This window comes from Macrobrachium nipponense, chromosome 42 (genome assembly GCF_015104395.2).
Source record: "Macrobrachium nipponense isolate FS-2020 chromosome 42, ASM1510439v2, whole genome shotgun sequence".
NCBI classification, from domain to species: domain Eukaryota; kingdom Metazoa; phylum Arthropoda; class Malacostraca; order Decapoda; family Palaemonidae; genus Macrobrachium; species Macrobrachium nipponense.
The window spans coordinates 53,054,186-53,082,159 of NC_061103.1; the positions used below are offsets into that span (position 1 = coordinate 53,054,186).

Genomic DNA, 27,974 nt, shown 5'->3' on the forward strand with positions numbered 1-27,974 from the left:
AAGAGGAGGAATCACTGAGCAAAACAACTGAACGTTACGTTAACGCAGAAAAATACAGCTGCTGAACTGAATATATGAGAAAAACACTTAAAACTAAGGAATACAAGGCTGATTTAAGAAAAAAAACTAAATCAATAAATTACGTTAATTTGACAGGAGCCTTGAGTACATATTCTGTACTTGCATTCCTCCTCGATTTCTACTGTTCCTCCTCGATTTCTACTGGAAACGAATAGGGACCCCCCCCCCCCCCCTCCGATGATTGTTTGATGGAATTCGGGGGTCTTGCTGAGCCCTTAAATTCTTTGGAATTTCCAGCACTCTCCAAGAGTTTTGGTTTTTTTTTTGATGAATCCCCGGGAATGTCACTGAATGCTCAAATTCCTTGGAATTTCTGGCATTTTCAGAGTGTTATGGTTTTATGTAATTTCCAAATACTCAAGCGAGACGGACTTCCCTGATAATTGTTATTACAAAAATCGGGAGTCTCGAGACAAGGCTCGACCACTTATGGTCTTGCAAAAGTACAGATGAGTTTGCTCTTCAGTCTCTCTTGGAGTTATGCAGAGCTTGGTACTGCATGCAACACCTTCTAGGTGAATGGTCAAGTAACGTCCTCATGTCTTAGACCTTAAGATCCAAACAGCAGACACAGAATCCCTCTTTATTCTTCTTCTTGGAGCTTTGGCCTCGAAGGAAAACAGCTCACTGGGAAGAAGTGATAGTTATTTGCTGATGATTCCACTTATAATTATGTAGTGGTGATCTGCTGACCTCACTCGACTCGGCTCGATCAACCAGATCTTTTGTCTGTTGAGCCGAACTCTGCTCTTGATCAGTGCTTTCCCATGCCATGACATAGCACCTTCCTTTCCTGTGTTGCAGTAAGTTTTCACAGAGGTCATCATCTTCATATTCATCATCTGACGCCTCCTTGCTTCCCTCTTTGAAGGCTTCCATGGCCTAAGAAGAGGAAGGTAGTTTCTGTCCCCAGAGAATTCTTTCCTCAAGACTTCTAAGGGCCTGCATCCTTTCCCTCGGGAGGAAGCAGTTGGCTATCTCTTTGGCTCACCTGCTCCTTCCAATGTGGGAATTGGGACCCAATCCCTAGATTAAAGGTTCTTTTCCCTGTCTCTGGGACCAAGGGCACTGCTCATGGAACCGGGGCCGTGTTGGGTACTCACGTACGAGTCTCTCCTAGTGTACAATCTTCAAAGGGGGTTGTACACAAACAGTCAATGATAGGTTGTCTTCTCTCTGTCATGGCAGTGGTGCAGAGAGAGAAGGGACCAAACCGTGTTGGTGGCTCGGACCAACCTGTGAAAGCCAGGAATGGCTATTCTTCAGGTGCCAAGATCGATGTTGCTGTCCCTAGGGACAAGGCATCTGAAGGAGATAGGAGGAGGTTTTCTGTGTAGCCCTCTTTGAGGTTCGATCACGGAGAAGATTGATATGTAGCAAGATGTGGCAAGTTCTCACCAGCTTTTACTGCATTCAACTCTGCTCAACTTTCATGTGCGTTCGCGCAAATGAAACAGTTGTAGTAGGAAATGAATGCTTCATTTGACAGAGTGAAAATGTCGCAAGTTCAGAGAAGAGTGGGCATGAACAGTCAACCTTCCTCTCTTTTTCCCCATTACTTCCTTTGTTACACTGGGATGAACAAGGGAATAAGAGGAACCTAATGAGAATGACAGAGGCCTGCTTCCTGTCCTTATTCTTGTCATTCAAATGAAGATGAATTAGGCTGAAGTACAATTTACAGGAACCAACGAATATACTAGTTTATTTTCCTCATGACCGGCTTCTGTTATCAGTTGCATCGTCCGAGTACGTATATGTAAGTTAATTCTTCTGGTATGTGACCAAGAGGGCCTTCCAGGAGTTTCCAGTTTCGATTTTGAGATGGCTAGTGGTAATCTTTGCCAACAACACCACAATATTTGCATTATCACAGAAGAAGGGAGTTTCTTTCCCTCCCATTTCGGTTAAAATGCAGATGATCTAGTGTCTCTTTATTGCACTTGATGGTTCTAAGCCGAATGCATTCCAGTATAGAATGCACTACCAGGCAACTCAGTATTAGTCGAGCAAGGGGCAGAGTACTGCCGTCTTACAGAGATTCTGTTCATTTTAGTATCGTTTCTCCTCTATTGAGGATTAACTACCAACTCGAATCTCTGCCTGACCATCACAGGATTAGGTCTCTGGTTGGCTCCAAATTCTCGCATAAGGCCCATGTCTCATACTCCATATTTGGCACACAATGATATTCTTCAGACAATTTGAGTTTTGTCTTCTAATACACATTTTCTAATTTGTAAGGTGTCCAATTATTCTTTGCTCACCCCAAATTGAAAATGTATGATGGAAGATTTTTCCTGTTCCCTGCCTGACTAGCTCTGCTTCCAGAGTAGACAGAAAATTTCCTCCCTGATCCAACCCACAAGAAGCAGTTCTTCAGGCAGTACGATCCCTGTGTTTTCATCACTGAAAGACTCTCTACCCTCATTGCAAGCACCGACTTTCTCGCCAAATTTTTCAGTCCTCTGTAAAACAGCAGGGATTAGAGCCGTCTTCACTGGTTGGTTTTATCGACAGGTCTTTTTCCGTGATCAGAATTGTGAGAGTTCACTTTTCTGCGATTAATCTATGAAGACGTAGGTCCACATTCACTTTAGTCATTCACTAAGTAGTATAGTTTCTTCTTAGTTGAGATTGAACTACTGATGAGAAACTTCTCTGTCTTACCATCATCTCATCTCTCAGTGTTGTTGGCGACGAAGATAGAGTATTTACATGGTTTGTTCTCAACATCACCTTTCAAAAGGTAGGTGTCATGTCGGGATTCCGTCTCGGATGCGCAATCATTTGGCATCTGTTGACGAGTCCGAATCCTTCTTTTGCCGACAAGCAGCATCACATCACTGTTTTCTTTGATCTAGAGAAGGCTTATGATACAACATGGAGATATGGCATTTTGAGGATTCTCTATGAATGTAACCTGAGAGGCAATTTGCCCGTCTTTATTAAGGCTATTTCAGGTTCAGGTTGGAGGAACAGTGTCAGATGTATTCAATCAAGAAAAAGGAGTACCAAAGGAAGTGTTTTAAGCGTAACCTTGTTCACCTTGGTAATCAATGGGGTTTCTAAAATAATTCCCCCAGATATAACATATACCCCTTTTGTTGATGACCTGTCGATTTCCTTTGCAGCATCAAGTATAGCAGTAGCTGAACGCCGCCTTCAGCTCTGCAGTGATAATATAGTAAAGTGGGCTGAGGTTAATGGTTTTAGATTTTCTGCCAGTAAAACATTAACTATGCACTTTTGTCGTATAAGGGGAATCCACCCTGATCCAGATCTATTCATTCATAGGCAGAGAATTCCATGTGTTGGTGAAACAAGGATTCTTGGTTTGATTTGTGATAGCAAGCTGACCTGGATTCCACATCTGAAATATATTAAGGCAAAATGCTTGAAAGCAATGAATTTGCTGAAAGTCCTGTCTCACACTTCGTGGGTTGCAGACCAGACTCAGATATTGAGATTATATAAAGCCTTGGTCTTTACAAAATTAACGTATGGGTGTGAGGTGTACACTTCTGCGAAGCCAAATATCCTTAAAATGCTCAACTCAATTCATCATGGAGGAATTCGGTTGTGTACAGGAGCATTTAAATCATCTCCCACTGAGAGCATGTTTGTTGATGCTGATGAAGTGCCACTGGATCTTCATTACAAGCGCCTACTGGTTCGGAGCTGGTATAGATTCCAGAGGCTACCTAAGTCTTAACCAGCATTTGTATGAGAAAGGAAAGGCATAGGCAGTTTTATGAAAATCACCCCAAGGAACCTCATCCATTCGCTTTTAGAGTAAATGTCATTGTCTGTGAATTAAATATGCCAAGGATCGAGATTTTACCAGCAAAATATTCAGTTAGTCCCCCCTGGAACTTCCCATAGGTAAAATTCTGTAGATATTTTAATTTTACCAAGACAGAATTGTCCAGTGAGGCCATGCGGTCAATATTTTTAGAACACTCCTTGCAACATGGTAACTCCACTGCAGTTTTCACGGACGGCTCAAAGTCAGATGCTGGCGTCGACTTTGGAGTAGCCTTCCCTGATTTAGAGAGAAGTGGCAGGGTATCACCTGTTGCATTAATTTTTATGCAGTTTTAAAGGAGTTAGAGGAAGTTTTTATTCGGAATGAAAATCATTTTATTATATATTGTGACTCAAGAAGTGTTCTTCAGTCGCTGGAATCTTTCAACCTTTTAAACCCTCTGATTTTAGATATATTGGAATGGGTGCTTTTACTGAAAAGAAGAGGGAAAGAAATAAAGTTCTGTTGGGTGCCTTCCCATGTTGGGGTGGCTGGGAATGAGAAAGCTGACCAACTTGCAAAGTCGGCAGTCAACTCCACAGAACCCACAAGATGCCTACTACCATATCAGGATTTATATTCTTTAGTAGGTCAGAGAATTAAAAAAATGTTGGCAGTCCCATTGAGAGGATATTTTGTTCATGAAAACTTACCTGGACAGATATATATAGCTGTATTTTCTGAAGTCCGACAGAATTTAAAAATTCGCGGCACACGCAGTGGGCGGCCAGTGGTAGTACCCATTCCCGCCGCTGGGAGGCGGATATCAGGAACTATTCCCATTTTCTATTCATATTTTTTTCTGTCGCCGGTCGGTAAACAAACTGTTACAGACCTCCGCCTAGGATTTTTGAAACTTCATTAGCCACTTAAGTATCCTAATTATTCTTTCGATTATTAACTGGATTTGTGGCTAGGCATACGCTATCGTAAATTTTTTCATTGCATTTGAGTCTGAGCTAGTTAGCCTAGTTTCAGACTTTGTTGTCTGCATGGTAAGGTGAGGCTACCGTAACTTTCGGTAGACACTCGCTTAGTATATATGACGTTTACATGTTTTCTTTGCATAAGGTAATTAGTGTAATGTGTGACTGATTACGGAAGAAGGAGGATTCAATTACGCATTTTAGAGCGTGTTAGAATCAGGAGTTTTCCTCCACAGTAAACAGAAGTTAGAAATAGTGAACCTTCTAACCTCCTGGTAGATTTTATTTTGCCTAACCCTGTGGTATGGCTTACGAGCCTAGAATAAGTGTCTGCTTAAAGGATTACATCAAGTAATCTTAGACTAAAGTGCTCGCTCTCCAACCAGTGTTGTGAAGTGTAGTGCCCCTTGTTGTGGAGGGGGGCGTCAGATCGCCCCATAATGCCTCTAGGCCTGGACCTCTGTCGGACTCCAGGACTCAGGACAGAGGGCATGTCGAAAGCCGCAAGAGGGTTACGGGGGCTCCCCACCGATCTGGCGTCCTTCGGCAGAACCTGTTGACTCTTCCCAGGCTGCTAAAGATCGTGCACGTGCGCGAATCTTGAAAGATTGCTTCTCGTCCTCCGAGGCGTCCTCCCCACACAGGGGTTGGAGTTCTCGGAAGGACTCGCGCCCCCTAAAGAAGCTTTAGAGAAGAGGACGCTTCACGTCCTCCTCTCTCGTCACGAGAGGATGAGAGAGTAAAGAGACCACATTTTCCTCCCTTTAGAAGAATGCACTGGCTCTTTTCCTAAGGGACATTTAAGGAGGCTCATTCATCTTGCCAGAAGAGTGATTTGAGCCTCCTGCGAGAACGCTCATGTATATATCATGTATACATTATTAAGGAGGCTCATTCATCTTGCCAGAAGAGTGATTGAGCCTCCTGCGAGTGAACGCTCATGTATATATCACTTATACATTATTAAGGAGGTTCATTCATCTTGCCAGAAGAGTGATTTGAGCCTCCTGCGAGTGAACGCTCATGAGTTAGAGCTGTTTCAACCTCGCTAGCATTCCAAAAGAATTTGGTAATCAAGGACATTCTTGATTCCACCTTTTGGAGGAGCAACTCAGTATTCGTTCCTCTCCTCATTGCGCTCCGTATACGTTATGTAACGTTCGCTTTACTTCGATAAAGCAAGCTGATAAGTTTGACGGCCGGCAAGCTGCTTTGCACAGTCAAACAACTATGTCTCTGGTCGGCATAAGAAGGGCAATTTAGACGTGAGGAAGCTTTTGGAGGTGCTCGACGTCCTATAAGTAGAGACATTCTCCAGGACGCTCGGCAAGCACCTTGCGGAAGACGAAAGCCATACGTCTTCCTTTAGTGTTCACACTTCAGGAGCAGCGTGCGGCTCTCCATGGAGACTCGCATGAGGACGTCCCTTAAAAATATTCAATGTCATACGCAAAACGCGGTTCGTCATAACATTGAGATGTTGGCAAGGTCGCTCGCCAGGACGCCTCTTGGCGGGCCTTGCATGCATCAAGGCGCTCAACGCGTTCCTCTCTGAAACGTCGTTCAGAAGACTTGGTGTTCTCTGCCTCAGACACTCTCGTAGCTGGACGCTTTCCAGGACGCTTTTTGAGGACGCTCGGCAGGAAGCTTTTGAGGACGCTCAGCAGGACGCTTTCCAGCACGCTTTTGAGGACGCTCAGCAGGACGCTTTTGGACATTCGCCAGGATTCGGGGAAGCTGGCCAGGACGCTTCGGTGGAAGCTCGGCCAGGACGCTAGCGAGGACGCTCGCCAGGACTAGCGAGGACGCTCGCCAGGAGTAGCGAGACGCTTTTGAAGACGCTCGGCATCCTACACGTCATGACGCTCGGTAGAGCACTTGCCAGGACGTTCTTCAGAACGATAGGCGTCCTACGCATCAAGACGTTCGGCAGGATTCCTGCAAGAACGCTCTTCAAGAGGGCGTCGTCGAAGTAGAGGAGGAGTTTGGTCTCGTCAAGATGTCTACTTCGTTTCTACGAAGGGAGCGTCAATAGAATCCATCACTTGATGAATTCCAGGAAAACTGTAAGCAGATTTCGGTGTCATAAAAACGCCTCGTCTGCTTTCGGGATTGCGCTGCCGAAGGGGAACATTAAGGTCCTTCCTGTCGTAAGCCCAGTCTCTAATCACGGATCCTGCCCTTCCTCGATTTCTGCGGGAATCGGGAAAACTATATGCTCGAATTCTGGATTACTTTCTGTCATGTAAATGGGTTAGTTTCTCATTGACAAAGATCTCATAACATTTTTATCGCTTAAGCGGATAAGTAATAAATTTCGGAAGAGCTCTCATTCATTTTCAGAACCGAACGTGGACAGTCGTTTTCCTTTCTTTCTCTCTTCCTCGTCCAGGAAAGAGTAGTAGAGAATTCGATGTTCAAATTACTACATACTTACGAGTTTATCTTTGCGTCATTTTGCTAACGCATGGGTCGAGTCTATACGCATATCGTATTTACCTCTGCGGATAGAAGCCGAAAGAACTGTTGTTCTAATGTATTTATTTGACACTCCCTTCAACCTTCCAAGAGTTTTCGGAGTAAGAACAACTCTTCAGGTATTGTTACGACAACACCAACTCAGCTTCTGTATTTAGCGAATTCTGTTTCGTTTAAATAGGCCTGCTTGAGAGAGTTTCCTTTTGCTCGATAATATCATACCTATTCCTTAGTAAAGGGAGTAGCTGGCAACTCAGGCAGATAGTTATTCTGTTCTCCATTGAAGCTTTCCTTCGAGGAAGACTTCTCCTTCACTCTTTTTGATAGAGATCGAAGGTGGTCGATCTCCAATCCTTATTTTGTTTTCTTTAAGGAAAGAATTTTAGGATGGAGATCGTTGTTTCAGAATACTATAAATATACTACGTATATTAACCTCGCGACATGATTCTATAAGCAGTTGAATTGTCCGAGGGGTAGGCGCATATCCTAGTTATGCTACGGATTGCGACTTAGACGAGAAGTATTCTAATTGAACTGCAACATCAACTCAGCTTCTGTATTTAGCGAATTTTGTTTTCGTTTAAATATGCCTGCTTGAGAGTTCCTTTGGCTCGATAATTTCATACTATCCCTTCGTAAAAGGAGTAGCTGGTAACTCAGGCATATAGTGCGAGACGATGATCAAGGCTGCTGTTACTGTGATCTACGCAGTACCGGCTAGCTCGGTGTCATGCGCTGTTGGTTACGTCTCTCTCCCTTGCGGGAATGGCTTTAATAAAAAACCGTCTCTTTGCCCTACAATCATGGATTTTAGCCTCGGGTTGAGGAAATTTCTAGTTAATCTTGAATGATCATACTGCCCGTGTTTACTTAGAAAAATTTCAACAAGATATCTCTTATACTTGTTAGGTGCGGGTTTACCGCACGGTAACATTCTGTACGAATCTACCGCGGCATAGCCACTATAATAATGCTCTCCTGCTTATGCAAAGCGCAGCCTTATTTAGGGAAGGAAGCAGGCTGAGTGAGGGAATGGATGAGTTTGCTGGGGACCATTTCCTCGCTGGAGAAGCTGTTTTCCCTGAATAAACAGCAATTCAGACCTCTACAAATTTTCCTCACGAAGAAATTGGAAATAACATCAAAGATCTTGTAATTCTAATTTTCTCTCAACGGCTTGAGGATCACCTCAGGTGATAGCGAGAGGGTGCCAGACATCCGAACAGAGAACAGATGTTCTGGCACATTGTCTGAAAGAATTGGAAGCCAAATTAGTCGGCTTTCCAGTTCCCTCGAAGGGTGAGGTTGGATCGAGTGGCCCAATCATCTCGGATAATTTCTTCAGCTCTCTCATAGCTCGAGAAGAGAGAATTTGGTTATGGGCTTGGGCACGGAACGTAACGATCCTCCCAATAGGTCGTTTTAATCTAGTGCACGTCCGTGGGGGTCTTCTCGATCGAAGGCAACAACTACTGACGTCTGAGTAATCCTCACTTAGAAGTAGTGTCGAAAGTGAGGAGAGACTGAGGGAGGTCCTTCGTTAAGTTTTTCGTAATTGAAGACGAAGGAGCTTCCTCTTAAGTTGTTCCCTTATTCATGATCCTAGAGGATTAGCTTTAGTCGCCACATGTTGGCCTCTAAGAGGTTGATTCACAGAGGTCAGGTAATTCAGAGAATTGTCCAAAGACCCTTCCCTGAGAGAATCGGTGTAATCAAACATCGTCACTTAGTGAAGTATCTAATATCTCTCCTCTCTGAGTCTGAAAGCGTTCAGACTATCGAGAAGCGATAAGATCTTCAAGATTTTATGGCAGTCTCTTGGCCAAGGCAAAGCAGTGCTGCCTATTTTTTCAGTTTTTCAATCGGAGGGGCCGTTTCTGGAGATAGTGAAGGGAAATGACTGTTCCTCCACCTCGACCTCTGTGAATTTCGTTATGGTTCTATCTTTCCGTATGAAGTATGAGATAAGATAGAAGTCCTAACTGTTGTAGAATATGCAAATATGTTGTTGACGGCCTCTAGGCTCAGAGATTCGGTTCTGTCAAACAACAAAGCTTCACGATCTTTGAGGTCTGTGGAGATCTTGTATTCTCTGGATCAAAGGTTCCGGCATGGAACTTAGACGTAGTCTGAGTTTCTGATGCCAAAATGCATTTCGAACCTATCCTTTCTGCGAACTTAATACACGTGACCAGAAAGGCTAATATTCTAACCGCTCTAGCCACGGCAAGGAGGGTTAGATTGAGGTTTTAGCCATCATCAGAGGTTTTGGCTTTAAAGGACATAATGCGGTCTGTCCGCTAAGCCTTCCGTTCTTGATAAGAACGGAAAACCTGTCTGACCATTGACCCGAAGGCTTGGAGACCAAGGGTATGGGCACAAATTATTGGGCCAAGGGCATTAGAGAGTCCTGTGGCCCTGTAGGGTCTCTCAAGTTTTATCTTGATAAAACTATAGAAAGTCAAGGTCAACAGACAATCTGCGGTGTTCCGTAAAAAAGACCAGAACTAGTTTCATGTCCAAGAACACCCTGGCATGATAGCCAAGGAGTTCTTTAAGAGGTCTCATTCATTATGTTTGCATAAAGATTTGAGATTTTTTCTTAATATCAATGCTCAAGAGGTGAGGGCGCGGCCTCGGAAGCATTTCAACAGAGCATGACACTCAGTAACATCCTGAGTGCCACGCTTTTTGCGAAGCAACTCTGGGTTCGCTTCACACTCCCGACAATCTGCGGTGTTCCGTAAAAAGACCAGACTGGTTCATGTCCAAGAACACCCTGGCATTATAGCCAAGGAGTTCTTTTAAGAGGTCTCATTCATTATGTTTGCATAAGATTTGAGATTTTTTCTTAATATGAATGCTCAAGAGGTGAGGGCGCGGCCTCGGAAGCATTTCAACAGAGCATGACACTCAGTAACATCCTGAGTGCCACGCTTTAGCGAAGCAACTCTGTGTTCGCTTCACACTCCCGACGGGATGTGTGAAGACGACATTTCAGATCCGTAAGTCGCTTAGGACCATACATATCCGTAGATATATTATTGGGTGCAAGAAGCAACACGAATCCTATCCTATAGAAAAGGGATAGGTGTGCTTTTAACTTTGAAGGGTTGGTCGCTTGAGGCGCGTTTCCTTTTCTTTAGCCTAGAAGTTATGGAAACTAACTTGATAGGTTAGGTCAGGTGGTGGTTTTAGCTTCGGTGCCTCAAAAGTATGGTCATAGGTCTAGTCACATTGTGGTCACGCCCCCGTTGACAGATCATCTAGAGCGCACCAGCATTACAGGTCTCTACCTCGCTGGCAACTCTAGTAACGCAGAAGCAGACTTTGGTGACAGTAATCACGAAGTCGGCTATGCTGACAGGGTCAGGAACCAAGATGTATACATCTACTTAATTTAGTTTCCCAAAAATCCTATTCTGTCTCTTTCCCACCATCCGTAAGGTGGGATTCAGCTATATATATATCTGTCAGGTAAGTTTCATGAACAAAATGTTATTGTTATAATACAATTAAGTTTGTTCATACTTACCTGGCAGATATATATAATTAAAAGTGCCACCCACCTCCCCTCAGGAGACAGTGGCACTGATAAAATATGAATAGGAAAATGGGAATAGTCCTGATATCCGCATCCCAGCGGCGGAATGGGTACTACCACCTGGCCGCCCACTGCGTGTGCCGCGAATTTTTAAATTCTGTCGGACTTCAGAAAATACAGCTATATATATATCTGCCAGGTAAGTATGAAACAAACTTTAATTGTATTATAACAATAACATTTTAAATAATAAAAAATGCGCAGTATCATGTCATCAGTGTCTCCCTGGTCATATCCATATATGCCAAGGAGACAAGAAATGATGTTGGGTTCTTGATGTCTCGTGAAAATCCTCCGTTTTGTGAGAACTGTACTGTGCCCTTGACTGTGAAACATTTGCTGGTTGAATGTCACAGATTCGGGAATTTGAGACATAGGTTCCTGTCTTGGGGTCGTGAAAGAGTAAGTAATTTTATCCTAGCTACAATTCTTCGAAAGGATTGTAATATAGAGTAGTTATATAAATTTATGGGGGAGGCGGGCCTCCTCAACCAAATTTAAATTATACCTAGATTGTCTATGTAAGAACTTATAGATACGAACAAAATTTTTATATACATATATTTATAGATATTTTTATATGAAATTTATTTAAAATTTAATTTTTTCTATTTAATTTATTTCGGTGTCAATTACCTAGACGTTGTGACACCAAGTTTAATAGACACAGTCAATCAATCATGATCTCCTGTACTTTTGACTTTGTATTGGTAGATCCAGATCAGTCATTACTTTGTCCTATTGGTGTTTTGCTGTGCTTACTTAGGATTGACACCCTTAATTGAGTGTCGATACCTTTATCCATTTTGACTTCAAATGCAGAAGTGTCTAATGACACTTCTTCCTCTGAGTTCTACAAGATAGTGAGAAACTCCTTTGTAGTTGGATGTGTTCACTGTTCGCTCTCTCAGAAAGCGGGCAGTGCCAGTGGCTGTGTACATTTCATCACTCTGAAGAATATATCGCACCGGAAGATAGATGCAGTCTCATTACAACCACATTTATATCTTTCTTCCTTGGTTCTGCTCACAGATCCTTGGAACATTTTTACCCTGGATCGGTGGTGGATACTCACAAGTTGTGATTACTTACCCAGCTTCTTCAAGAGGACAACTTGTATCTTGCCTATTGTGTGCGGTTCTAGAGATAAGAAGGATGCAAGGATGACTGGTCTCTCCACCTTCCCCTCCTCGTCCTTCTACTCTTCTTCCTTTAGGTTGAGGATAGGACTCGAACTTACACTTACTGGTCAGGCGATTGATGCATTAAGCTTGCACATCGAGCTTCCTTTCTATTTTCCTTATCAGAATTATAAAAGCAATCCCGCTCCTTCATCTAGCAAGGGGAGGAAAGAGACTGGCAGTAATGCAAATCCTTCCCAGAAGTTTGCATTAATGCCTCCAACTCTAAATATTCTTCCCATTCCTTTTTTGGAGAGTTATGATTCCTCACTCATTTCGAAAAGGGCCAGAAGTCTAACTCTTTACTATGCAGCAACTATACACTGATCAAGTTGTCAGAGGCAGGGCGGCACTCCTCGCTCTTATGACCAGGAATAACCCAGGTGTGCAGAACTCCAGTCAGTTCTAGAGGTTCACTCATATTCCTCCCACCAATCAGTGAGTCTTCCATATGTAAAGGGCCGAGGGTTTGTCTATCGTGTAGGAACAAATCACAGTTTTTGAAAGTAAATTGTATTTTTCTTAACTACAAACCTGAGGTCCTTTTGATTATTGCCCACCTCATGCCACCCCTTTATCCGAAACCTGGGCTGAAAGGCAAAGTGGAGTGTTGACATCTGGCGGGGCCTACCCACCTACCACAAGGTAGTTACTGCCTAACTACCTCGTTCAAGAATATAACGGCTGTATTCCAGCCTATGCTGAAAGTGATTCCTTATGTAAAGGATGTCAGGTTTATATAGTTAGGAAAAATACAATTTTCTTTAAAAAATTGTGATATTTGTTTGTGAATTCTTGGTATGTATGAGTATAGTTGTTGTTTTGTTTATACAGACAGTCAGCAGTTTCAGAGTGACGTAAAAAAAAATGTATTAAAAATGAGAAATAAAGTTGTGAAAGCCTTTTGTTCTTCCTACATTATATACAAACCCACAGTCCTTTACATCAGGATTGTTCATACCCAATATACTAACCTGAGGTCCTTTACATTAGGAATAACTTTCAGCTGTTGATGTTTCAAGCAAGGTGATTAGGCAGTTAACTGGGCGTACACATTCCAATTTGCTTTGGCTGCTGTCGAGTGAGGGCGTGTGTTTCACCACTGTTGTTTACCTTTTTCGCCTGCGGTGAGATCTTTCCTCATCTTTAATTGTGTTTTATTTGGTGTATACTTGTGCTTGCATTGGAATCTTAGATTTACTGAAGCCTGAAAAGTCCTTCTCCCAGGGAGTATGTCTTGTAGGTGGTGTAAGAAATGTGAGAGTTTTTGCTCCACAGTTGATGTGGACCCTCACGCCCTTTGCGCTAAATGTCGAGGGAGTGAGTGTACTAGAAACTTATCTTGTAATATATGTGTGTGTGTGTCCTGGTCGTCCGAGCAGTGGGGGAGGTATGAAGGAAGGAAGCAATCTTGGGGGAAGGCTGCCAAGGCTTCGTCAGAGGGTTACACGCCCCTAAGAACTCCCTTGGTGGCTGATCCTTTGTCATCCTTCCTTTCTCCTCGTAAGCGCCCTCGACTTGCTGTTTCCTCTTCGGAGGATATTTCCCCTTCCTCTTCTTTGTCTGATTCGTCAGGCAAAGAAGATGGGAGTGGAGTGGATGACAATAGTGCTCGCTCCAAAGGGGATCCTACCCCTTCGGAATGAGGAGAGTTTCCCTTCACTAACCAGACTTTCAGGCGTGGTGGCTCCATGTTCTAGGGATTTGCATAAGGCATGGGTGGAGTTGGGCCTTCTTGGAATACCATCTGTACGGGGCCTTGTCTCCCATTTCTCATCGGCCCCTGTGACTCATGTGACTGTGGTGGTGACAACACCTACCTCGTCAGTGCCAAGCTATGTAGCTCCTCCTCACTTAGTGTATTCCCATCACCCCACCAGTGTGACTCCCTCTGTGGTGATGGGGACGCATCCCCATATTCTTAGGCAGGACATGTCCATGCCCCTCCCACCGGGATACTTTGTGTTTGTAATGAGGATATGAACCTCGTTATTCATTTGGTAAATGTGTAACTTGAGCGTCAGGCAAACAACACATAAATCTCTCTCTCTCTCTCTAAGCAACCAGCGGCTCGCGACTTTTCTTTCTCTCTCTCTCGCCAAGCGACCGCTCTCTCTCTCTCTCTCTACTTCTTTCTCTCCACTCTAACAGGTAATCAAAATGAGAGAGTTGCATTATAAAAAATACATTTATTTGATAACAAAGATAATGCTCCACGTCTTACTGACTAACTTAATTCCGATAAAACCCCAACATTAAAATGTCTAAAAAGTATTTGTCACACCAAATGTCTATTCTTCCATCGGGACTTCTTCTCAGTCCCCCCCATGGTTCCGCTAGAACCGTCTGTTTCAAAGACATGGGAAACACTCGTAAGTACACACATAAGTTTAACAACAAAGTCAAAGATTGAATATTCCCATAAAATATTAAATAGGCAACAAGCCACTCTTTGGCTAAAACAGTATAAGACTCACCCAAGCAGCCGGAATATTTCACACACAAATCACAGATAAACTTTCGCTAAGCTTCCCCGACATCTTGTCTTTCTTCCAAAGACGTCGCTATCCAAATCCACCATAGACTTGGGTATCATACATTATTAACAGAAGAGGTGCACACGCACATACGAATGCACATTTCAACAACGCCTCACATTACTGGCTACAACCAGTTTCCCAAAGGCACTTTGGAAAGAGCTCATGAACTGAGGTACATTGACTTGTCTAACTATGCAGTTTTATCTCACGCCACCCCACAGAAACCATTCATCAGCTTTTCTCAGGTCGTTGCTTCTCCACATTCCAATAGGTCACAGCGAACATATTGGCAATATATCATTAATTATAACCCTAGGCGTAATATGTTTTATCCCCCAGCCACTTTTGTCTCTGTGGCCCCTTGAGCACTGTCACCTTTAGACCTCCTTCCAGGTGTTGGTGCTCTCTCAGTTCCTGTACCCCTGCCTGCTGCTGCCCCTCTTCCCGCTCTGGTAGACGTACCTGTGCCCACTCCTACTGCTGAAGAAGAAGGTGGTCTCCCCCCACTACCCAAGAAGTCTCATCTAGGTCCTGACCTTTCGCTGCAGCACCTTCCTGCAGAGAATGTTTGGTTCTTTTCAGGCAGTCTCCTGGCTGGATCTGTGGTCTCACAGTATCCAGGGTTGCAGCTTCCTTAGGAACCATTGTTCCCGGAGAAGACTCGACCTTGGGGAGACTTTGTCAGTCTGGAGGTAGGGCCATTTCCTACCTAGCCCACCAGACTGTCAACCTGTAGGTGAACCTGGTGTTGAGGAGGAGGGATGCAGTCCTACATCACATCACCAGGTCCGTTGGTCTAGGGTTGGCTTTGGATTTTAAGAATGGACTGTTGCTGGGTTCTACTGTTCTCTTCCCTAGAGAGTTGGTAGATGCTGTGGTGGAGAAACATAGAGCTGAACACAGCGATCACCTCATCCACCAGGCAGTTACGAAGACCTCAGGGACTTCGCATACAACTGCATCTAGACCACTGAGTCAAGCTAGCTCTTCCTCCGCCCCTAAGGGAACACAAAGAAATACCCAGCCTTCTTCTGTCTCCTTGAAAGGATCTGAGTTGCACTCCTCCCAGCCCTCCTTCCACCAAGGTAAGGGAGGTAAGGGAAAGAAGAAGAAGGGAAATGCTAGGGGCAGCGTTCCCTCCAGCTGCTGCCTTTGGTGGGTGAGTGCCTATCGAGCCATCAGGCAACAAGGCAGTGATATGGAGCCGAGACCTGGATAGTAGATATCCTTTGGGAGGGATGTCTACTCCCCTTCAAGTTGAGGCCACCTCTCACCAACTCTCTGGTCTGTCTTCAAACCTACATCCATAGTTCGGCCAAGGATCTAGCACTGAAGGAAGAAGTGCACGCCATGCTGAGCAAAGGAGCTGTGAGATCTGTCTCTTAGTTTCTACAGCTGACTCTTCTTAGTAGAGAAACCTCTGGGGGCTAGAAGCCAGTGATAGATCTCTATCATTTGAACTTTGTTTGCCAGACTTGGTTCATGCTCTGCGCTTGCTTCGATCAGGGAGGACTACTTCATGCTGTTGGTGGACTTGAAGGATGCATATTTTCAAATACCCATCCATCAATCCTCCAGAAAGTATCTTCACTTTATCCTGACTGGATGGTGTTTCAATTCAGGGCACTGTGCTTCAGACTCTTGACCACCCTTCAGGCAGGGCCCATTTGGTAGGGATATGTCTTCTAAGGTATCTTGATGATTGGCTAGTCCTGGCAAGCTCACACTTTCAGTTGCTACAGGATAGGGACCACCTTCTCGATTTTTGTCACGATCTGGGGATTATTATAAATTTTGAGAAGTCGGATCTCATTCCTACGCAGGGGATAAAGTACCTGGGCATGCTGATTGATATGGTAGCAGCATGAGTCTTCCCCACAGACTCATATCAGCAACTTCAGGGGCAGCCAGCCAGCTCAGCAATGGCTAGTCATGATCGGTCACCTGTTGTCTTTGGTGAAGCTGGTCCCTCTCGTGCGGCTTCACCTTCAGTCTCTTCAGTGGAGACTGAAGGAGTTTTGGTCACTGGCTTGAGACCCTCAAACCTTTCTCATTTCACTGTCTAGGAAGTGAGAGAGGATTGAGCCTGGTGACTGGATTTGACAGGAACCTCTAATAGGAGTGGAGTTGCACCACTCCCCCTCCGACATGCTTCTCTTCTCAGACACATTGTTCCAAGGGTTGGGGAGAGAACCTGGAACGTTGCTGACGATGGCGTGGGGAACCATTGTGACAAGCACCTCACAGCAAATTCTTGGGACTCAAGTTAGCCTTAACTAGCTATCCAGAATTACAAGGATCAGTGATGGGAACAACCTGTGGTCTTGATGAAGCGACAACACCAATGATGCATGTTTCAAAAGCATGGGGTCATGTAATCTCTCCCTCGTCACCAGTTGCAGTGCAGGTGCACGAGTGGGCAGCAGCTCGCTCGGTAGAGCCTGGTCAGCTAAGTACATTCCAGGCAAGAGGAATGTAGTGGTAGACAAATTCAGTCACCAGAATCAGGTGATAGGAACAGAGTGGTCCCTTCACACAGACATGGCTGAAAGGTTATATGGCCTATGGGGGCGTCCAGTCGTAGAATTGTTCGTCACCTGGCGCAACAGGAAGCTACCGATGATTCTGGTGGCTCCCAAATGGTCACAGGCCATTGGTATTCCAACCTGCTAGTTCTCTCTGAAACACCAAGAGAAATCCCTCCTTGGCACAACCTTCTATGTCAACCCCACATAGAGTGGTACCAATGGTCATGTAGTCCCTGTGTCATCACAGCTAGAGGTTATCCACCACCTCTTGTGAACAAGAGGCTTTTCTCAACGTGCAGCAACAGAGATGGTGGGATACTTCAGACAGTCCTCTACAGCTGTAGTATACCAGGGAAAGTGGGCCATCTTCTGTGGTTGGTGTCATATATGGGGCTTCTCTCCGGCCAAAGCTACTCTTCAGTAGGTCACGGAGTCCTGGTACTTCTTTGCTGGGAGAAGCTCCGCTCAGTCTGTAGTTAAGGGCTACAGATCTGCCATGGGCTTAGTCCTGAAACTGAGAGGTGTAGATATTTCTTCTTCCATAGAAATATCTGTGCTTATGAAGAGCCTCAAGAGGTCTTGGCAACCCTGGGAACTCAGGCCTCCTGAGGGGGATGTGACTGTTGTATTAAGGAGCTTGACTTGTCCGCCTTACGAGCCTATACGAGAGTCATTAGACACGGATCTGACACTCAAGACCGTCTTTCTGCTTTGCCTAGCATCAGCGAAGAGAGTTAAAGAACTTCATGGCCTTTCCATCAACGTGAAACACTTGGGGGGATGAGGATGGGTTACGCTTGATTTTGTCCCAAACTTCGTAGCGAAGACTCAGAACCCATTGGTTCCAGATGCTAGGTTTGAGTCCTTTATGATCCCTTCCCTAGAAGACTTTTGTGGTAGTGTTCCAAACAAGATGCTGCTTTGTCTTGTTAGAGTGCTATGGTATTATCTGAAGAGGACTTGACATCTCCAGCCTCAGTGTTGACGAATCTTCGTTCGCACTGAGGTGACCAAGAAAGAAGTGACCAAAAAAGAAGTGTCAAAGAACACTATTTCTTTCTGGCTTCATGAAGCAATCAGGGAAACATATTCCGCTGAAGGTAAGGACACCAGTACCTTTCGTCTGAGAGCTCACGAAGTCAGAGGTATTGGTTCTTCCTTCACATTCTGCAAGAACCTTCCGGTACTGGAAGTGAGGGTTGGGTCTAATCAGACCACTTTCACCTCTTTCTACCTTCAGGATAAGTCCTTGGACACTTTTTTCTTGGGACCGTGGTGGCTGCTCAAGTTGTGTAGCTTACCCTACTCTTAACAGGAAAAGGCTGCATCTCGCCTTTTGTTGTATGGTATGAATGTGGGTGTGAATGGTGGGAGTGACTGGCTCTCCTCTTCCTTCATTCTACTCTTCCTTTGGGCAGAGAGTTATGTCCGTCACATGCTGGAACTGGCGGCTGAGTCAGGTAAGACTATATGCAGAGTATCCTTTTTATATTCTCTGAATAGACTATAGAAGTATATATCCTTTATCAGCACCCCGCCAAGAATGCAACCCCTGCCAATTACTGGGGACTGCCTGTACCAGGGAAGTGGGCCGTCTTCTGTGGTTGGTGTCATAGACTGGATCTCTCTCTGATCAGAGCTTTGCTTCAGAAGGTCATGGACTTTCTAGTCTTTCTTCACCAAGAGAAGCTCCTCTCTGTATCTGCAGTTAAATGTTACAGGTCTGCCTTTGGCCTAGTCTTGAAACTGAGGGGTCTAGATATCTGCTCCTCTTTGGAGATATCTTTGCTCATGAGAAGCTTCGAGAGGTCTTGCCCACCCAGGGAACTCAGGCCCCCTGAGTTGGATGTGACTCATGTCCTTCAGAGCCTGACTCATCCTTCTTATGAGCCTCATCGAGAGTTGTCAGAAAATTATCTGACCCTCAAGACAGTCTTTTTGCTTGCCCTGGCATTGATGAAGGGAGTAGGAGAACTACATGGTCTTTCTTTCAGTGTGAAACACTCGAGGGGATAGGGATTGGTTATGCTTGATTTCACCTCGGACTTTAGTGAAGACTCGGAATCCTTCGGTCCTTGACTCTAGGTTCGAGTCCTTTACGATCCCCTCTCTAGAGGACTTATATGGTAATGACCCTGATGATATGCTGCTTTGTCCTGTTAGAGTGCTACGGCGCTATCTGAAGAGAACTTGACATCTCCGACCTGAGTATTGATGCCTCTTCGTTCGCACTGAGGTGACCAAGAAAAAGTGTCCAAGAGCACTATTTCTTTCTGGTTTCGTGAAATGATAAAAAAAGTGTATTCCTCCGTAGAAAAGACGACACCTTAGTTACTGAAAGCAGGGGTGTGGTCTAATCAGATGACTTTCACTGCTTTCTACCTTTGGGATATAGCCCACAAGGCCTTGGACCCTTTTTCTTTAGGACCCTTGGTGGCTGCTCAACAAGTTGTGAAGATTACCCAGTTCCTTTAACAGTACAAGGTTGTATCTTGCCTTTTGTGATTGGTATGAATGAAAGTGCAAATGTGAGAGGGACTGGCTCTCTTCTTTCCTCTTTTCGTTGCTCTCTTCCTTCGGGCAGAGAGTCACGTTCGTCACAAGCTGGAACTGGTGGCCGATGCAGGTAAGATTAATGTTAATGGCGATCCGGTTTTATGGTGTTTGTCTAGCACCATAAAATCAGTGATTTATGGCGCCATAATGGGGCAAGTTTTGGTTAACAGTGCCATAAGGTGCCAATAATAGAGTTATGGAGCCATAACTTCCGATGATGGATGGAAGGTGTATGATTCTTATCGGCGTAAATTGGAATGTGATAGGATCAGGAGGTCTTCCTCCAAGAGCGGTTCTTTTAAAGGTAAGGGAAGTAATATTTCACCTGCATTAACACCAGTAGAATTTGTTTAGGCACCTTTAACGGTTATCGGCGCCATTAACTGAAACTCGCCACCATAAGCGTCTTAAATTGGCGAGTTTCAGTTAATGGCGGTTTTCGTTTATCAACACCCTGCCGAGAATAGAACCCCCGCCGATAACTGGGGACTGCCTCTATATGATAGAGTAACCTTTCTATATTCTTTGATTATATTATAGAAGCATATATATCCTCCCCTTTCCCTAGCTAGGGGGGACAGGGGGTCTGGCATTAAACAAACCCAATTCTTGTATTTGCCTAAATGTCTCTGACAATAAAGTTTTTGATTGCTTTTTCATATGAGGTTACGTTTCCTCCTTCATATGAAATGTTCCAGAAGTCTGCTCATTGATCTCGCAGTCCTCATACTCCAATCAATTGAACAGAAGCTGGGTCCCTTTCCTTGCTCTGATGAGCAGGAAAGGGACCATAGGTTGGGTGAACACCAGTCTGTTCATAGAGGCTCACTCAGATTCCTTCCACCAATCAATGAGTCTTCCTAATGTAAAGGACTGAGGGTTTGTATATCGTGTAGGAACAAACCACAATTTTTAAAATTAAATTGCATTCTTCCTAATTATACAAACCTGAGGTCATTTACATATAGGCCAACCTCATGCCACCCCTCATTCTACTTCCTGGGCCTAAAGCAAATTGGAATATTTGTGTCTAGCGGACAGTAGTTAACTGCCTAGTCACCTTGTTTGAAACTTCAACAGCCATTTTCCAGCTTAAACTAAAAGTAATTCCTAATGTAAAAGACCCCAGGTTTGTATGGTTAGGGAAATTACAATTTACTTTTTTAAAAATTGTGATAACCTGAAGCTCAGGACAGTCTTTCAAGCCTCCCAAAAGTTTCCAGTTTTGAATTGAGACATCTTGTGGTATTGTTTGGCAACAGCACCAAAAGGTAGGCATTATCACCAAACGAGGAATGCTTTCCCCTTTTCTTCGGTTAACATGCAGGCACTTATGTGTATCTGTTAGACATTCGATGGTTCTATAAGATGATAATTAATCTTATGAGACACATCTCTGTCTGATGATTCTCGCAATGCTAAATGATTTAAAGAGGGAAGCACTACCAGGTAACTCAGCCTACGGAGTAGAGTGAGAGATAGAGCACTGCCTTCTCACTGAGATATTGTTCGTCTTAGTATTGTTTCTCTGTGTCGAGGGTTAACTCTTAATTTGAATCTCTCTGCACAGCCATCAGAAACTTGTCTCTGGTTGTCTTTGGAATCTTGCTTATGGTTCCTGTTTTGTGCTAATCATTTACCATTGCGAGAATCATCAGACAGAGATGTGTCTCATAAGATTCATTATCATCTTTCTGTTTGCCATATGGTATAACAGAAGTCTCCAAGTCATCTGCTTTGTTGCAATTGACACATAGGCTACTGGAATGATTCAGAATGATTTTTCAGGCAAGCACAGCAGTTTTTTGTCTTTTATATATTTGTTTCTAATTCATAAAATGTTCAACTACTAGTTGTTAATTCCGAATTGGAATGAATGTTCAAGACTGAAAGCCCTGATAGCTCTGCTTCCAGGGTAAAGAGAAGTTCCTCTCTGAACCAACCCTCGCAGTGACAAGAAGAGATTCGTCAGGTAGTACATCCCTGTTTGTTGACACAGCTAAAGACTTCCAGCCTTCATTACAACAGGAATCAGTGAACCATCCATAACCTTGGAAGTTATCTCTTCCTCTGTATAAAAGTGTTGTTGTCTTGTCCTCGTCTTCCATTTTGTATGGGCTTCATGTTTGAGATACACTCAGTGTTGTGGAATGTTTTTTGCCTACTTTGAAGCAAAGTTAAGTATATAAGAAGAGCCTCTTCATCCTTAGTTTTAAGAGGTTTTTTGCTATTTATGCCCATTCTCCTATCAGACTATGGGAGACGTAAACGATCTTCGCTTCTTATCATATTTTTTATGTAAGTTTAAAAAATCTAGAAATTTTTCAATACCTCGAGACCTTTTTTAGTGACTGATATGGCATTGCAGAAGGAGGCATAGGATATTCTCCTATTATGTCGTCTCCTTTTCAGTAAGGTGTTGAGTTTGGAGAGCCAGGGGGTACAGTGTACCTGGAGCACCCACCACTCCCAGTGGATGGGTCATGACTTTATTTCAGTGTAGTTGTCAGTGTTTTCTGGTTGTTTTATTTCAGTGTTGCATGTGGGGAAGGGTGGGCACCTATTATACTTTGCTAGCCATAGGAGCATTCCCCTTGCTGCAAAGTTCCCCCGAAGTAGGAGGTGACCCTAGGTACTACCACCACTCCACTATGGGTTAAGATGACCACCAACCAGAGGCAGTATTCATCTGAATAGCTCTCTGATAGAATGATAAGCATTGTTTTTTCAATGCAACAACTTTTCTATTTCAAATTCGTTACATGACATAATATTTGGAGTAGAATATGTCCATGATCCCACCTCCATTTAGTGTGGAGTCAGCAGTACAGGCAGCCCCTGGTTATCAGCAGGGGTTCTGGTCTCGGCGGGCTGCTGATAATTAAAAACCACCTTTAACCGAAACTCAGTGATTTATGGGATTTATGGCGCTTATGGCACCAAGTTTCGGTTAGTGGCACCTCTGTTAGGTTTGTTGTGACGCTATAATACTATTATCAGCACATTATGGCACCGATAACTGAAACTTGAACCGTTATAGCACCATAAATCACTGATTTTATGGCGCTACATGTGCGCCATAAAACCGGATTGCCATTAACCGAGTCCGCCAATAACCAGGGACTACCTATAATTACTAGATTAGTCAAATATACAAAAATGATATTTTAGGAATAAAATAAGGTTGTGTACATACTTACCCAGTAATTATATGACCGGAGCCCACCCACTTCCACTCTGATGGATATTTTGCATAAAACAGAATGAGGTAATTATCTAAGTCGTTCCTAGTATTCCCGTTGGGGGATGGCACTGTATACCTACAGTGAGCCATCTAGATTTGAATTTAGGCTGCCACACATGTGGAAATGTTAGCAACATAATGACTGGGTAAGTATATACAAAACCTGATTTTATTATAAAAACATATTTTTAGTTTATATTAATGTGGAAGGACCCAGAACATTAATAGTGTGAAAATTTAACCTGTACAGAACTTGTGTTTTCAGATTCATACAGGGACACAGAAGACAGGAATGGGAAAGATTAAATTTTTTCACACGTTTTACACTGCATTATTCTAACATTGGCACTGAATTTACAAGTACTAAGTGTACAATATCATTGGTACTGTATTGTATATAGTAAACCTCTATGTGTTAATGAAGATCACTTCTCTTTGCCACAGATAACCTGTTTTGTTATAAGTGATCACTGGTAATCTGTGAAAGAACATGTTTTCTATGGATCGAGTTAACTTTCCTCAATAACATACTCTAGGTAAGTGATATAAAAGTGAAGTAATTGCAATAAGAGAGAGTGTCCCTATATTGAATCTTGAGTTACTTAATGACACAATTGCATTTTTGAAGACCCAGGCTGTGAGTTATTCATGATGCACTGACTGACATTTTTGGCAGCTTTCATCTTGTTACTTTGAGCTTTTGTTTTGAATGTTAACTTACCACAAAGTACAAATAATCTGTTGTTCGTACACAATACACAAACCCTCGGCCTTTATCATAGGAATTGTCTTCAGCAAAGCTGGACACTGCCATTAAACCTTTAACAAGGTGGTTTGGCAGTTAACTACTGAATGGCCGTGTGGGAGTCCCGCCTTCCTTGTCAGTAGAGTGTCACTTTACCTTCAGCCGACGATGTGGTGCGTGCTGCCCTCTGCCCTGTTTGCCATTTGCTTCGCTTTGTTTGCTTTGCTAAACATCGCTCTTTCCTGGTGGGTTAGTATTCTTTTTTATTCAAGGGTCTTACCAAGCAGCTTATTGAGCTGTAGGATCCCGACCATGGCAGACCAAAATTCAAACTTTCGTGGTGGTGCCACCATCGCTAGTGTAGGTGGCAGGTAACCGCCCACTTCCGTTAAACAGGTATGATGACACTGCACCCCTCAATTTGATTTCTGCTGGCTTCTGTGTAACATCGGTGGTTTTGCAAACCTTCTTTGTCATCTTTTGGGTGGTTTTTTCACTTTCCTGTGATTCTGTGACATACTATTTAGTTGTGGCTTTGTTTATTTCAATTAGCTTTGCTATTTTGATTATTTTTGCTGCCATTTATTCTCAAAATATCAGATTCTAGTTCATCTGGGGTTAGTTTTGCGCTGATGGGTGTATGTAAAACTAGACTAGTTAAGGAGATTAATGATTCTCACTCCAGATCAGTGATTCTCAACCTGTGCGCCGTGGCACCCTTCTGCACCATGACTCTCCCCAAGTGCGCCGCGAAAATTTCATGGATAGGTGTGTAATCATTCTCAGAGTGATTTGGTTTTCTGTAATTTCCAAATACTCGGGCAATGGGTATTCCCAATAATTATAACAATAAACGGGAGTCTTGCTGAGCACCTGGATCACTTTGTTTCACTGGCACACGAGCACCAGGGCGAGACAAGGCCTGCTTATTGACTTGCAAAAGTCGAGTTTTATTGCCGAGCATGGGAAGTCTTATGAATTCTAGCACTCGCTGAGCACTCACTATCACGAGTGCTTGAATAGTGATATGAGCTTTTACCAGTACAGATGAGTTCGCTCTTCAGTCTGGTTTGGAGTTATGCAAAGCTTGGTATTGTCTTGGACCTTAGGGTCCACATAGGACAGCACACACAGAATCCCTCTTTATTCTTCTTCTTGGAGCTTCAGCCGCAAAGGAGAACTGTTAATTAGGAAGAAGTGATAGATCTTTGTTGATGATTACCACTCATAATTATGTAGTGGTGATCTGCTCAGCTCACTTGACTCGGCTCGGCCAGCTAGCCTGCCGAGATGAGTGCTCAGCTCTACCAAAAACTCTCTGCTCTTGATCAGTGCGAGTTTTCACAGGGGTCATCGTCTTTGTCATCTCACTCCTCACCTCCCGCTCCGAAGGTTTCCACAGCCTAAGAAGAGGAAGGTATTTTCTCCACCCCCAAGAAGTCTCGCCTCGAGACTTCAGAGAGTTTGCATCCTTTTCTTAGGGAGGAAGCAGTTGGCTGTCTCTTCAGCTCACTTGCTCCTTCTTGAGTGGGAACCAAGACACTATCCCTAGAATATTGTGTCTCGGAGCCCCTGGAGTTCAAACCCAAGTTCGTTATCTTGTCTCTGGTTCCAAGGGCGTGGCTCATGGAAATGGGGCTGTGTCTCGTACTCGTGTACAAGTCTCTCCAAGTTTACAGCCTCCAGCGGGGGGTCTTACACCCGCAGTCAGTGATGGGTAGTCTTCTCTCCATCATGACAGTGGTGCAGGGCGAGAGAAGGGACCGAGTCGCATTGGTGGCTCGGACCCACCTGTGAAAGCCAGGAATGGTTATTCTTCAAGTGCCAAGATCGATGTCACTGTCCCTTGGGACAAGGCATCTGAAGGAGATTGGGGGAGCTTCTCTGTTTAGTCCTTTTCTTGAGGTTCGATCACAGAGAAGATAGATGCATAGCAAGACGTGGCAAGTTCTTGCTAGCTTTTATTGCATTTAACTCCACTCAACTTTTGCTCGTGATTGGGCGAATGAAACGGTTGTAAGGAGTGAATGCTTCGTTTGACAGAATTCAGAGAAGAGCGGGCAAGAACAGTCAATCCTTCTCTCTTTATTCCCCTCTACTTTCTGGGTTACACTGGGATGAATGAGGGAATAAGAGGAACTCTACAAAGCCTACTCCCCAGAGTTCGAATCCAAGAGACTATGTTTTTGGTTCAATCTTAGGATCTTACCGAACATATGTCAGTCTGTTAGGAAAAATAGCGCCGAGAAGTTTGAATGCATCTCCAGTGCTACTGTTTTGGGAAAAACCAGTTCGACTTGAACTAGTCATGTTTGGTGTCCTGTAATCACCATAGAAGTTTCCCTCTGATACAGCTTCACCTTCACTCTCTTCAATAGAAAATGAAAGAGGTCTGCTTCCAGTCTTCATTCTTGTCATTCGAATGAAGAAGAATTAGGCTGGAGCTCGATTTACAGGAATCTAAAAATATACTAGTATGTTCTCCTCATGACATGCGTATGTTATCAGTTGCACTGTCCGAGTAATAGGCGCATATCTGTAAGTTAATTCTTTTGGTATGTGACGGAGACAAATAGTACCTTCTCTTAATTAACCTGAAACTCAGGACAGCCTTTCAGGTCTCCCAAGAGTTTCCAATTTTAATTTTGCCAACAACACCACAACATTTGCATTATCACCAAACAAGAGGATTTCTTTCCCTCCCATTTCAGTTAAAATGCAGATTCTTGAGTGTATCTTTTTGTGCTTGATGCCTCTAAGCCAAATGCATTCCAATATGGAATGCACTACCAGGCAACTCAGTATAATGATTCGATCGAGGGGCAGAGTACTGCCCTCTCTCTGAGATTCTGTTCATCTTAGTATTGATTCTCCTCTATCGAGGATTAACTGTTAATCCGAATCTCTCTGACTAGCCATCACAGACCTAGGTCTCTGGTTGGCTCGGAAATCTCACATAAGGCCCATGTCTTGTCCTCTACTTTTGATGTGAGAATTTTCAGACAAAGATATATCTCATTAGACTCATTATCATCTTTCTGTTACCATATGGTATAACAGAAGTCTGTAGTCCTCTGTTCCATCACACCTGCCCCACTGGCTGCTGCGATGACGCAGAATGATTTTCTTCAGACAATTTGAGTTTTTTCTTCTAATATGTATTCTCTAATTTGTAAGGTGTTCAATTATTCTTTGTTCACCACCCTGAATTGAAAATGAATAACGGAAGACTTCGCCTGTTTCCCGCCCGACTAGCTCTGCTTCCAGAGTAGATAGAAAAGTTCCTCCCTGATCCAACACATAAAAAGCAGTTCTTCAGGCAATACAATCCCTGTGTTTTCATTACTAAAAGACTCTCCACCTTCATTGCAAGCACCAACTTTCTTGCCAGGCAGCAATGAAATAGCGGAATAACTTTTTCAGTCTTCTGTAAAACACCAGGGATTAGAGCTCTTCACTGGTTGGCTTCATCGACAGGAATTTTTCTATGATTAGAATCTTGAGAATTCACTTCTCTCCAATTCAACTGTGAAGGCGTAGGTCCAAATTCACCTTAGTCTCTTTCTAAGTAGTATTGTTTCTGATTCTATGAGATTGAATTACTGATGAGAAACTTCTCTGTCTTACCATCACTGGGTCCTCAGTCTCTAGAAAGCATTTCATTCTCGTCTAATGTGCACATACCTCACAAGAATCATCTCATCTCATCTCTCGACAGGTTCCTCTCAAGCCCTCTTTACTCCCTCCTCGTCATTCATCCCCCAACACATGGCCCCTACCATCTCAATCGTGACTCTCTTATCACCTCTGTAATCTTTACTAAGCCTACCCTTCTTGCTTCGTCATTTTTCAATCTCTCATGCAGCGATATTCCCATAATCCACCTCAGCATTCTTATCTCTGTTCTCTCAAGCTTTACTCCCTGTTTTCTTCTTAGAGCCCATGTATCTGTTACATACATTAACACTGGTCTTACCACTGTGCTATAGATCTTGACTTGTAGCTTGGTTGGCATTTTCTTATCATATACTACTTCAGTTACCTCTCCCCCCTTCCACCATGCAGCTTTTATCTTACTGTCAACTTCAGCCTCACATCCTCCCTCTTGGCTTAATGTAGATCCTAAGTATTTAAACTTTTCCACCTGTTTTATAATCAAGCCTCTTCTTCCTTGTATTACTATACTGCCTCTGTCTTCCCCACTGCTCATCAAAACCTCTGTTTCATTCAGATTCACCTTTAAAGTACCCATCTCTTAAGACTCCTGCCACTCTCCAACCC

At 43.7% G+C, this 27,974-nt stretch overlaps 1 protein-coding gene and 1 pseudogene across 1 annotated transcript; one reads left to right on the forward strand and one right to left on the reverse strand.

The window, feature by feature from the left end:
• Positions 1 to 27,974, forward strand: part of LOC135213214 (gastrula zinc finger protein XlCGF8.2DB-like) — a 68,326-nt pseudogene that overhangs the window by 30,514 nt on the left and 9,838 nt on the right.
• LOC135213391 (uncharacterized) lies at positions 706 to 27,945 on the reverse strand. Its single transcript, XM_064247367.1, has 2 exons — positions 27,523 to 27,945; positions 706 to 963 (listed from the first exon to the last, which is right to left on the reverse strand). The coding sequence occupies exons 1-2, from the start codon at positions 27,943 to 27,945 to the stop codon at positions 706 to 708; spliced, it is 681 nt and encodes a 226-aa protein (XP_064103437.1).